General features: G+C 44.1%; 1 protein-coding gene across 1 annotated transcript in view; it reads left to right on the top strand.

Annotated features, from left to right (window-relative positions):
• itga9 (integrin, alpha 9) overlaps positions 1–12053 on the top strand; it is a 96212-nt gene that overhangs the window by 75954 nt on the left and 8205 nt on the right. Inside the window, exons 22-26 of the mRNA XM_080782739.1 lie at positions 1563–1671; positions 3331–3438; positions 5499–5624; positions 6719–6838; positions 7220–7315. Coding sequence (XP_080638865.1) covers positions 1563–1671; positions 3331–3438; positions 5499–5624; positions 6719–6838; positions 7220–7315 — 559 coding nt within the window. The remainder of the gene's footprint in view (positions 1–1562; positions 1672–3330; positions 3439–5498; positions 5625–6718; positions 6839–7219; positions 7316–12053) is intronic.

Below are 12053 nucleotides of genomic sequence, written 5' to 3'. Positions count from 1 at the left end.
CGTTAATGGCTCTATTTTTAGATTTCACATTTATTTACTTAATTTTATCCAATGTTATTAAAATTGAGTAATTGAGTAAACATTGGCTGTAAATGATTGTGTTTAATAAGTCATGGATGTTAGTTTGGATTCCATTCTTAGGGTCTAGAGAAAACCTTTCTTTCATATCCATCCATGCTTTAAAAATGCATAAAAACAATATGCAGTGATAATGTGTTGGATTGCCTATCTCAAGTATGTTTCAAGCCTCTGCAAGCAGATTCACAGTCACACCATGCTGAAATTAACTGAATTCATTGGCTTCTTCTGGAATGATCTAAGTAAGGAACAGTACAGTACAGTACAGTTCAGTACAGTACAGTACAGTACAGTACAGTACAGTACAGTACAGTACAGTACAGTACAGTACAGTACAGTACAGTACAGTACAGTATGTTTTGGAAAATGTATGGCAGTTAATATCAAGTGTACCGTGACTCGTAGTCAATGGGCTAAACATGCCAGACCACCAGCATGGTCCTTTAAGTTAGCTTTTTTTTAAGTGATGAAACAGTTCATATGCGTGTGTGCTATTCCAAAGACAAAACCACAAAACGAAAACGTTTTGGTTTCCATGAACACTTATTTGGTCCACCACAGCTTGCCGCCTCGGACGGCCTGCTCGTCGACACGTGAGGCCATTGGCAGTTAGTGGGCACTCGTTGCCCCCCCCCGGATGGGGCTCACTGGCATTATGTTCACTGGACACAGGTTTGAAATCGCTGCTTGATCCCATTCAGGACAGGAGTTGGTGTTTTAAGCATTATGTTATACTTTAGCTATTGAAAAATAGCAGATCTGCTATTTTTGAAAGATCGTGAAAATGTGGCTCCTAATGATTAGGACTTTATCGATTCCGATTCGATTCCTATACATTTATTCCTACTCAGAACCTTCTTTTGATACGCAACCCTACGCAGTTCATACAGTACAAATCTCGATCAGTGCTCGCTAAAATGCTGTCCTGCGTGTGTGGTTGTTTATGTCCGCAGCGTGGTGACACCTACCTCCTTTAACGCTGTCCTCCATGTGTGGTTGTTAATGTCCGCAGCGTGGTGACACCTACCTCCTTTAACGCTGTCCTCCATGTGTGGTTGTTAATGTCCGCAGCGTGGTGACACCTACCTCCTTTAACGCTGTCCTCCATGTGTGGTTGTTAATGTCCGCAGCGTGGTGACACCTACCTCCTTTAACGCTGTCCTCCATGTGTGGTTGTTAATGTCCGCAGCGTGGTGACACCTACCTCCTTTAACGCTGTCCTCCATGTGTGGTTGTTAATGTCCGCAGCGTGGTGACACCTACCTCCTTTAACGCTGTCCTCCATGTGTGGTTGTTAATGTCCGCAGTGTGGTGACACCTACCTCCTTTAACGCTGTCCTCCATGTGTGGTTGTTAATGTCCGCAGCGTGGTGACACCTACCTCCTTTAACGCTGTCCTCCATGTGTGGTTGTTAATGTCCGCAGCGTGGTGACACCTACCTCCTTTAACGCTGTCCTCCATGTGTGGTTGTTAATGTCCACAGTGTGGTGACACCTACCTCCTTTGTGTACGGCAACTCCATCGACGCCTCGCGCTTCGTCCAACTGGAGGACATGGAATGCAACTTTCAGGCCCTCAACCTCACCTTCCAGGTATACTCATCGCACAGTGTTTATAGTCTGCGGCATGGGTGTGTACATACCTTTCTGTGTATTTTGGTGTAAAGTACATTTACTTAAGTACTGTACTTAAGTACAAATTTGAGGTATTTGTATTTTACTTGAGTATTTCCAATTTCCAATGTGTTTACTTCGGGTGCAGTACTTAGTTTAGACAGTTTTTGGTCTAGACTAGTCATTGGTTAGACCAGTCCTACCACTACAACCTATCTCAAACCCTCACCCTAAACCTAACCTCCCACGGGGCAGCACACCTAAACCTAGCCTTAACCCCTGTCTAACCAATGACTAGTCTAAACTAAGTATACACCCCGTTTACTTCTACTCCACTACATCTCAGAGGCAAATATTGTACTTTTACTCCACTATAATTACAACTTTAGTTACTAGTTACTTTGTAGATTTTGATTATTATTACAAAACATACATTCACCACTTCAGCCCTATTTACATTTCGGCCATAGCTGATCTACAAGCTCACAATGCGATGCATTGTGAGCTTGTAGATCTGCTATGTTCAAAAGATTTGTATACATTTGAAAACATATGCAATGAGACATTCTGCATAACGAGTACTTTCTCATCATCATCATCATCATCATCATCATTTATTTAACTCACGACCATGATCACATGGTTTGGAGCACAGATTCATAAAAGTATACAATCAAAAGTATACAATACATTACAGATTACCCGATATACATAGACATATCGGAAGGCTTTCCCTACTTGTACAGTGGAAGAACATTTTTCAGAAAAGCACCCAATTTATAGAATACTTTTTGTTTTTCAGATTTTAGTAATGCAATTAATTTAAACAAATAAACACAAGAGTGGGTAAAAAAATTAATTGGCAGGTATTTTTGCCTGAAATTCATAATGCCAGTATTCTTACATTCCAACAAAACATGATACTCATCTCCAATTTTGGCTTCATTACATAGGTTACAAATCCTCTGACTTCTTTCCAGTCCTTTATATCTACTGATGACCTTTGGAATTATTGTGTTGTTTAGCCTAAAGTTGCAAATAGCCTAGCTGTCTATACTTACGGTTTCCACATAGGAGGTATTTTTCTAATTGCAATCCCAGGTGACACATGGGCACCTGTGTTGAACAGGTTAAGCAGGCAGTCGTACATTATTCGACTCAGTTTACTCTATTTTCCTTTGATCAACTGGGCCCAGTACCCGATAAGTCAGCGATACAAATTAGGTACACTTTAAGTACATTTTTATACCAATACTGTTGTAGTTTTACTCAAGTCAATGTTGAATTTCCGTACTTTACTTGTAACAAAGTACTTCTACACTGCAGTGTTGGTACTTTTACTTAAGTAAAACATTGACTTAACTTTTTCCACCAATGGTCTGTGTCTGTCTGTCTGTCTGTCTGTCTGTCTGTGTCTGTCTGTCTGTCTGTCTGTCTGTCTGTCTGTCTGTCTGTCTGTCTGTCTGTCTGTCTGTCTGTCTGTCTGTCTGTGTCTGTGTCTGTGTCTGTGTCTGTGTCTGTGTCTGTGCGTGCGTGCACGTGTATGTGTGTCTCTGTGTGTGTGTGTGTGTGTGTGTGTGTGTGTGTGTGTGTGTGTGTGTGTGTGTGTGTGTGTGTGTGTGTGTGATGTGCTTCCAGGCCATAAACAACGGGCCCAGCAGGCTGCCTGGCTCCGTGGTGGACATCAGGTTACCCAACAGGATGGCTGGCAGCGGCGCTGATATGTTCCACATCATTGACACGCAGGTGGGCGCCTGTCCACATCCATCCACCATGTCTATTAACCATCCACCCCGATGGCGTTATTTATTAGTTTGTCCACCTGCGGGCGGTCGACATTCTTTTGTTCATTTTTTATCCAACCCCCGAGCCTTACAGGTTTTGTTTTCCTTTCAAGTTGCCTGTGTCCACACCACGGGCACTTTTATTTCAGTCGCTTAAAAACGGCACCCGAACTCACACACGCGGGTGAGTTACGCATTCTTGTGGCGTATAGACGCCGCTGTGCATGATGAGGCCACCGTTGGGGCCAACAAAAATCCAATCCAAGGGAAAAGTGTTGATATAGCTATAAGCTAGCCCCGCCATTTAGTTACACAACAGTTTGCATTTAGATAAAGAAACCCGAGCCCCCCAATCCCCCGCCCCCCCGTCGGAGTAAAATGTTGACTTAACCTTTGCGCCTGCTCCTTTCATATAGGTAGATCATGGGGGAGCTCACCCTGTTAATTGTGTTTACGGTGTGAGTAGGTGGACGAGGTTGACTGTATCTCACCCTGTTGGAAAGCCATCTGGAATCACTTTAAAGGGATCAGACAGCTTGCACGGAACAGGGGAGTGTGGGACACCTGCAGAGCGGCTACTGCTGCTGCTCCCAGTATATATACCTCCACCACCCCCAACGTCACAATGCTGTTTACACCATCTGTAGCGTATGGCGGCCCACTGGACATAGTTAAGACACAGAGGCTAGAATTTATGGTGAGATACTCTTACAGCAGTGGTTTTCAACCCTTTTCGTATCAAAGGCCCATTATTTGTTCAACATTTGAGCCACGGTACCACCATTTGATGACATATAAGCCTCTCGGACCCAAAATGTAAGGATATTGTATTTGTCGTTGGAAGATTCTGTCCACAATTCCATGCTGTATTGATGTGGTACCATTAGGAGAGATAACAAATAATTTAACTTTTGAGAGTGTAGCTTTTGAGAGTTAACATTTTAACGCTCTCAAGAGTTAAACATCTATCATTTAGCTGGGGACCACCTGGAACCCCCTCAAGGACCACTGGTGGTCCCCAGGCCACTGGTTGAAAACCACTGTCTTACAGTAAGGAAGGCTCTCTCGGGTGGAGAAAATTGATCATAAAGGACATAGCTCTTACAGAAACATTTTCTACCAAGTTTCTACTAGACATAAAACATTGTGTATATTCCCACATGCTGCACAGTATAAACCCTGAAGTTTGTTCTTGTAGAGTTCGTGTATAGTGTAGCCTAATTGCGCTAATAGCAACACGTGAGACGTGACGTGAGAAAGTTATGGTAATTAAAAAAAGAAAGCATGGTGCAGCCAGAGATGCCGGGTGGTACAGACAGACACAACAGACAATGAGGAAGGCCCGTTATATTTCCTTTCCACCTCCAGAAGCTCTTCTGGTGTGACCGGAGGGAAAGGCAAGGTAGAACTCAAAGAGGGGAAAGGGGCCGAGCACTCCCTGGGGGCACGGCAGTAAAGCAGCCGGCTCTAAATCACTTCATATGGGAAGCCAGTCTGAGAGTGGGGGGGTCTTCCTGTCAACCTCCGTAGGACAAGGAACAATGGTGGAGTTGAGGTGGCGTAGGTCGGAATTAGTGTCCGACTCCAGCCAGGCCCTGGGGAGCTGTGCACTGTCGCAGTCCACTCCATATAAAGCTGCCAACATCGGACTAAACCAGTGGTTCTCAAACTGTTTAATTTCAAGGAACTCCCCCCATGACTCATTATTGGTGCACTCTGAGGTTACTGACCTGTGAAGGTCCATTTGGAACCCCCTCAAGGAACCCTGAGGGGACCTGGGCCCTCACTGTCAGAACCATTGCATTCAACGTTTCTACGTACCCTCATCGCCAGCACCCCATATTTCAGAGCTTCTAAGCACGCCTGCAGCATTTATGCCCCCCTCCCCCCCAAAAAAAGAAAATTTGAAAGGAAAACAAAAAATAAATTCCTACCCCTACAGAACTGTGTGGACCGTGTCATGTCTACTGAAACCTGAGTCAGCGCCACTAATTGTGCCCCGCCGTGCGACTCCTCCTCCAGGTGGCTGATGGGAGAGGGAACTGCACCCGCCACAAGAACCCGACACCCTGCACCATCCCCCAGGACAGAGAGAGCATCTTCCACACCATCTTTGCCTTCTTCACCAAATCTGGCCGCAGAGTCTTGGTAAATGCATAGATGTACAGTATGTTTTTTGCTCTATATCTGATTTATACGTCGTCATGAAATGGTGTCACTTGCTGATATAATAGACGATCGACAAGCAAGAATACAATATAAATTCACCAGAGGCAGAGGCAGCACAGCACAGTTGTGAACAAGTAGCAGATACAGCAATAACTTCTCCACAATAATAATCAATAATGAAGCGGTATACGGTAGCATACTAATAGTCTGCACTATGCCGAACAACAAACATACAGTCACAGTGACCCGTATAGATGTGCTATTTTCAGCAAGCGACACTATCATACATACAGCAGAGTAATAATTCTACAATTGTCTACAGTATGTCGCTGAATCAATGGTCAAGGACCCCCAAAGTTACAGTATATGTAACAGTATATGTATTTGGCCGCCGCCCTCATCTCAAAATATTTATGCCCTGGCCTGGGACCAGAGTTGGGGTCCGTTACTCAAAAAAGTAATACACTACACATTACACATTACTTTTGAAAAAAGTAATGCTTTAAATCACTTGATTACTCCCTGGAGAAAGTAACTAATTACACAATACTACTCGTTACATTACTTTCGCCTGAGATGCATTGTCACATAATTTGCCAGTTAACAAATATTTCTAATCCTTTTAAGGAGGTCATACACAAGATCTTTCTTTATGCTCTTTAATACCAGGTTGTTGAACAAGTGAAGGAAGAAAACAAAATGGGCCTTTCCAAAACGGTCTAGTGCAGTTTTTCTCTTGACCTTGTACCAGCGAACTGTACTGTTATGAAACATAACTTCTAATAAATTCTTCAAAGTAGTTACTTTGTAACTAGTTACACCCAACTCTGCCAGGGACAAAGATTTGAATTACAAATGTTTGTCAAACATTGCAGATCTATATGCTTGTAGCTTGTATTTCTACTATTTTCGAATAATCAAAGAAATCTAAAATGACACAGATGCTTTTCCGGTTTTTGACTTAAGGGTATGGCATCACAGGGCTCACTGGTAGTCACTGTCCCCTTCATTTAACATCTGATTAGGACACCTCTCACTCTCTCTGTTTTCTTCTTTTTCCTTTTTTTCAACAGGACTGCGAGCGACCCGGCAGAGCGTGTCTCACCATCTCCTGCACTCTGGGCCCACAGTTAAAAGAAGAGGCGTTGAGTATAGAACTACGACTTCTGCTCAACACAGAAATCCTCAAGAGGGTAAGATCACGTCGGACACATTTAAAGAGACTATAGTCTATAGAGACTATTGTCTATAGACTATAGTCTATATAACAACTATATTTATATCCCCATTTCCTCTCCGTTTCTGTATAAACCCCCATAATGCATACAGTATGTCTCATATGGTCACCAATGCAACAACTTGATTAATAAGTGAATATAGTTTTCTGCTGCTAATTCCCATTATACCCCAGTGACATCACTGGAGTAAACTTCTTGGCACAACCTAGCGGTGCTTCAGACACACAGAACTAAAGGAACATTGCAGTAGTGTCCCTTTAAACATTCAAGTCAATTACAGGTTGTAACACCACAGAATAACAATTACCAGCATCCACCCACTCCTCTACCCCGCAGGATAGCGCCTCTGTGATCCAGTTTGTGACGAGGGGCAGCGTGCAGGTAGATAACAGAGCCGTGGAAGTACCCAACGGCCTGTCGGAGGACATTGCTGTGAGTATACTGCACTGCACTGCACGCTACTAACACAACGTATGCCACACCCGCAAAATCCCAGGTTTAAGCAATAAATCCTCTTTTGTCAACCCGGGAAATTATGTCAACCAGTTTCATTAATGTCATTTAATCCAGAATTAATAGTATTTTATTTACCTTCTTGGAGCTTTGAGCTTGTAGATCTGCTACTTTTTCTGTTTTCGAAAGAAAAAATAATCCTGAAAAGTTTCCTCCACCTGTCAGTGGGGACATGATACTGTAATATACATTCTTACGTTCATTGATTGCACTACTTCATTGAAAGTCTGCGTTGATCTAGCATCTGCCGGAATCACAATCACTTCTTTTTTTTTACCAGGTTAATTTAGTTAAATTTAATTCATTTAATAATAATGGATTGCATTTTCATAGCGCTTTTCGCAAGTGCTCAAAGTGCTTCACAACGGTCCATTCATTCATAGTACATTTCAGTAGAATGTGACACAGCAGGACAAAACAAAACAAATATCCTATTTCCCATATCCATCCATTCCATGACTTCAACACACTATGTATTTCTATCATCAGATATACAGCAAAACTGAAAGACGTCATCATGGCCTGGTTAGACATTCTTTGAGCCTATTGATGTTGCAGGACCCCAGTCTGGTGCGTGTTATATGGGACTTGGGCCTATACGGGAACAGCTGCCGTAGGCTCTATTATATGGTGGCGATTCTGTCGGCTGTTTTAGGGGTCCTCAGCTGCGCTCAAGGACGTGCTCTCTCCACTCAAGCCCCCCCCGCCCCCTCCCCACACACACACACACAGCGCTGACTGATTGGATGGAGCACCAGAATGGTGGTGATGATTATATTGAGCACCCCAGCCTCTAAATGTGGAATCTGAAGTGTTTCTAACTGATGAGGTTTCTGACTGTGTCACGGCACCTCTGCTCTGTCGTCTGACCCCAGCCTCCAAGGGTATGGATATGTCCATTGCATGCCGCTCACAACACTTAGTGGGCGTCTGAATACTATGCCCCCCCTAGCTTCTTTTTTTCAAATGCAATAACCCTGTCCCTTACTGCTTTTAGAGTACACGCTGGAAAGTGGAAAGTATAATTTGTGGTCCCTGGTTGCAGCATTCACCGCGTGCCTACTGACTGTCAGCAGCACGGCAGGCTCTGTTTATTGCCCGGCATTCTCCGTTTATTATGTCATGTAAACAAGGCCCGCAGAACCCATGAGATGATAGAAATATATACGGATGAAGTGTGAGTTACAAGGCGTGCGAGGGAAAGTGCAGTTTGAATGCATTTGTGTGTGTGTGTGTGTGTGTGTGTGTGTGTGTGTGTGTGTGTGTGTGTGTGTGTGTATTGTATTACACCACTTGATTTGTGCCGAACGGAAACTCAGCTGGTGTCCCACAGGGCGACGGATCTCAAAGGGCCTTCATCTTTGTTGTAGACGTAATCGCCTTGGCATCCGTAACATCAGTCAGATTCCATGCATCGGGGGGGGGGGGGGGGGGGGGGCGAGGTGTAAATGTGGGAAAGAATTCCATGAGTGCCAAATGTATCTTCAGTCGTCCATGTCGTTCGGTCTTGGTTTCTTTTCATGTGTATTAAAAAAGAACCCAAGGGGTTACAGGGATGTAGGTCTTGTATATGAAATTAACTTGTCCTTCCTATTCTGGGGCAATTGTTTGACACAAATAGCTTGTAGATCAGCTATGTTTGGCAAGTAGATTTGGTGTATAGGTTTTAAGCGGGTACATGATGATCATCTCAGCTCTCCTGTTGGCTAACATGTACAGTGCTGTGCAATATCTGTATTATTCATGTGAAAAGTATATATTTAGTCAAAGTATGATAAAAGTAGCTTTGTTGTCCCGGTGTGTCACTTCTGCTGGGGAAGGACACTCATGCCGTAACGTCATGCAGTGTACTTTGTCATACAGGTCATGTATGTGGTCATATGTATAAATGAGCCATTAGTGCTCATATCTTTTACAGTGTTTGAGTTTGCCTGCAAATTAAATGAAAGAAACCATACTAAACAAATACAAATAAAGCACTGACATGTGACAGTCCACAAAATGATATTGTTACAGTAAGGCCTGCACAGTACACCACTAGAGTACTGTTGGTGACCACCCGCTGTTGTAGTTGGAACTATAAGGGTTATAAGTCAGAGTCTGTTATCAATGACAGATTACTTAGGAGGTCACTGTGAATACATGTCATGGGAAACAGCAGGCCTGATAGCTGTTATTTATTGTGCTGTTAGGATATTTGTTTCCAGTGCCAGCCTTCCCAGGCTTCTCTCACACACACACACACACACACACACACACACACACACACACACACACACACACACACACACACACACACACACACACACACAGTCACACAGGAAAAACACTGTGAATACCGTGCAGCCTCATTATTGTAGACTAGATACCAATGAATCTAATTGAGTGGAGGAAATATTTATTTGGTGAAGACAAGTGGATTTTAACTGCTGTGTTAATGGGTGATAATAAGAAGGAAACGGGTGTTCTATCTTTATGTTGAGTCTAGGTACACCCTTGTGGTGACTAGGGAGTTACCTTGTGTGCGTGCATGCGTGCGTGCGTTTGCATTTGCATAACTTTGTTAAATCCACATAATTTGATCACTATTAGACAGAGAAAGAGAGTCATACGCGTTGTTAGCTTGTGGATATTTTCGGCAAGAGACACTGTTGTATGACAAAGTATCCATCAGGCTTCAGTCATCATCATCATCATCATCACCTTTATTTATACTCGGAAATACAGTTGAGGGCAAGCCCTTATTTTCAATGTAGCCGAGGTTACAATACACAAATACAAATACAGTCAGTCAGTACAGGTCAATTATTGCACTTAGCTCACCTATTGACTGCACCTTGCAACAGTACAGAACACAATAAACTATGTAAACACCCAAAGCAAGTGTTAATATTTGTAACTGTGGTGAAGTGAACTGAAGACCGGGGCAATTTGGTAGTGAATGTTGAAAACCGAGACGTGAGTGTTTTTAGAGAGACACAGCTTGAAACTGATGCCATACCGGGACATCTGTTCCGCGTATGTAAAATGGTGCTTATATATAGAGCCTTCGCCCAAAAAGCTGTACAACATGCATGACATTCATCCCATCCATCCACACGGCGACGGTAGAGGGAACCATGCCGGTCTCCAAGATGCTCATCCAAAGGTTAAGTGTCTCGCTCAAGGAGCAGTTAGGGGTTAAGTGTCTCGCTCAAGGAGCAGTTAGGGGTTAAGTGTTCTGCTCAAGGAGCAGTTATAGGGGTTAAGTGTCTCGCTCAAGGAGCAGTTAGGGGTTCAGTAACTCGCTCAAGGAGCAGTTAGGGGTTAAGTGTCTCGCTCAAGGAGCAGTTAGGGGTTAAGTGTCTCGCTCAAGGAGCAGTTAGGGGTTCAGTGTCTCGCTCAAGGAGCAGTTAGGGGTTCAGTGTCTCGCTCAAGGAGCAGTTAGGGGTTCAGTGTCTCGCTCAAGGAGCAGTTAGGGGTTCAGTGCAGTATCGCTCAAGGAGCAGTTAGGGGTTCAGTGCAGTCTCGCTCAAGGAGCAGTTAGGGGTTCAGTGTCTCGCTCAAGGAGCAGTTAGGGGTTCAGTGTCTCGCTCAAGGAGCAGTTAGGGGTTCAGTGTCTCGCTCAAGGAGCAGTTAGGGGTTCAGTGTCTCGCTCAAGGAGCAGTTAGGGGTTAAGTGCAGTATCGCTCAAGGAGCAGTTAGGGGTTAAGTGTCTCGCTCAAGGGGCAGTTAGGGGTTCAGTGTCTCACTCAAGGAGCAGTTAGGGGTTCAGTGTCTCGCTCAAGGGGCAGTTAGGGGTTCAGTGCAGTATCGCTCAAGGAGCAGTTAGGGGTTCAGTGCAGTCTCGCTCAAGGAGCAGTTAGGGGTTCAGTGTCTCGCTCAAGGAGCAGTTAGGGGTTCAGTGTCTCGCTCAAGGAGCAGTTAGGGGTTCAGTGTCTCGCTCAAGGAGCAGTTAGGGGTTCAGTGTCTCGCTCAAGGAGCAGTTAGGGGTTCAGTGTCTCGCTCAAGGAGCAGTTAGGGGTTCAGTGTCTCGCTCAAGGAGCAGTTAGGGGTTCAGTGTCTCGCTCAAGGAGCAGTTAGGGGTTCAGTGTCTCGCTCAAGGGGCAGTTAGGGGTTCAGTGTCTCGCTCAAGGAGCAGTTAGGGTTCAGTGTCTCGCTCAAGGAGCAGTTAGGGGTTCAGTGTCTCGCTCAAGGGGCAGTTAGATTTCAGATTTTCAGCCCCTTGAGATGCAGCATCTCATTTACAAGAGGGACACATAAACAAACAAAATACAGAAATACAGAATACTGTACACAAATACACAAAACATGCAGTACACAGATACAAACAGATATACAAATACATACATATATACACAAATAGCTTGCTCACCCTCTTCCACCTAGGGAAGAGGGGTTCAGTGTCTCGCTCAAGGGGCTTTTTCACAACCGTAAACGTTATGATTACCTCCTGAGCCACTTGCCTCATGGAGGTATTGTGTCACGTGAAAAACCTCACATGACCAAAATTTTGACTTTTCAGGATTTAAATTTAAAGTTAGCAAAAGTTGCAGTTCGACAAGCTCGAGTCGAAACGTTCCGAACTTGCAGATCTGCTACTTTGGATACTTTTGTGTGACGCCGTATGATCAAGAAGGGGAATTCATTTACAAATAAATCACACCCGTGTGAAGTG

This window comes from Protomyctophum bolini (assembly GCF_963924005.1).
Source record: "Protomyctophum bolini genome assembly, chromosome: 14".
NCBI classification, from domain to species: domain Eukaryota; kingdom Metazoa; phylum Chordata; class Actinopteri; order Myctophiformes; family Myctophidae; genus Protomyctophum; species Protomyctophum bolini.
Note: the sequence above shows the minus strand (reverse complement) of the source record. Positions and strands in the feature narration are given on the sequence as shown.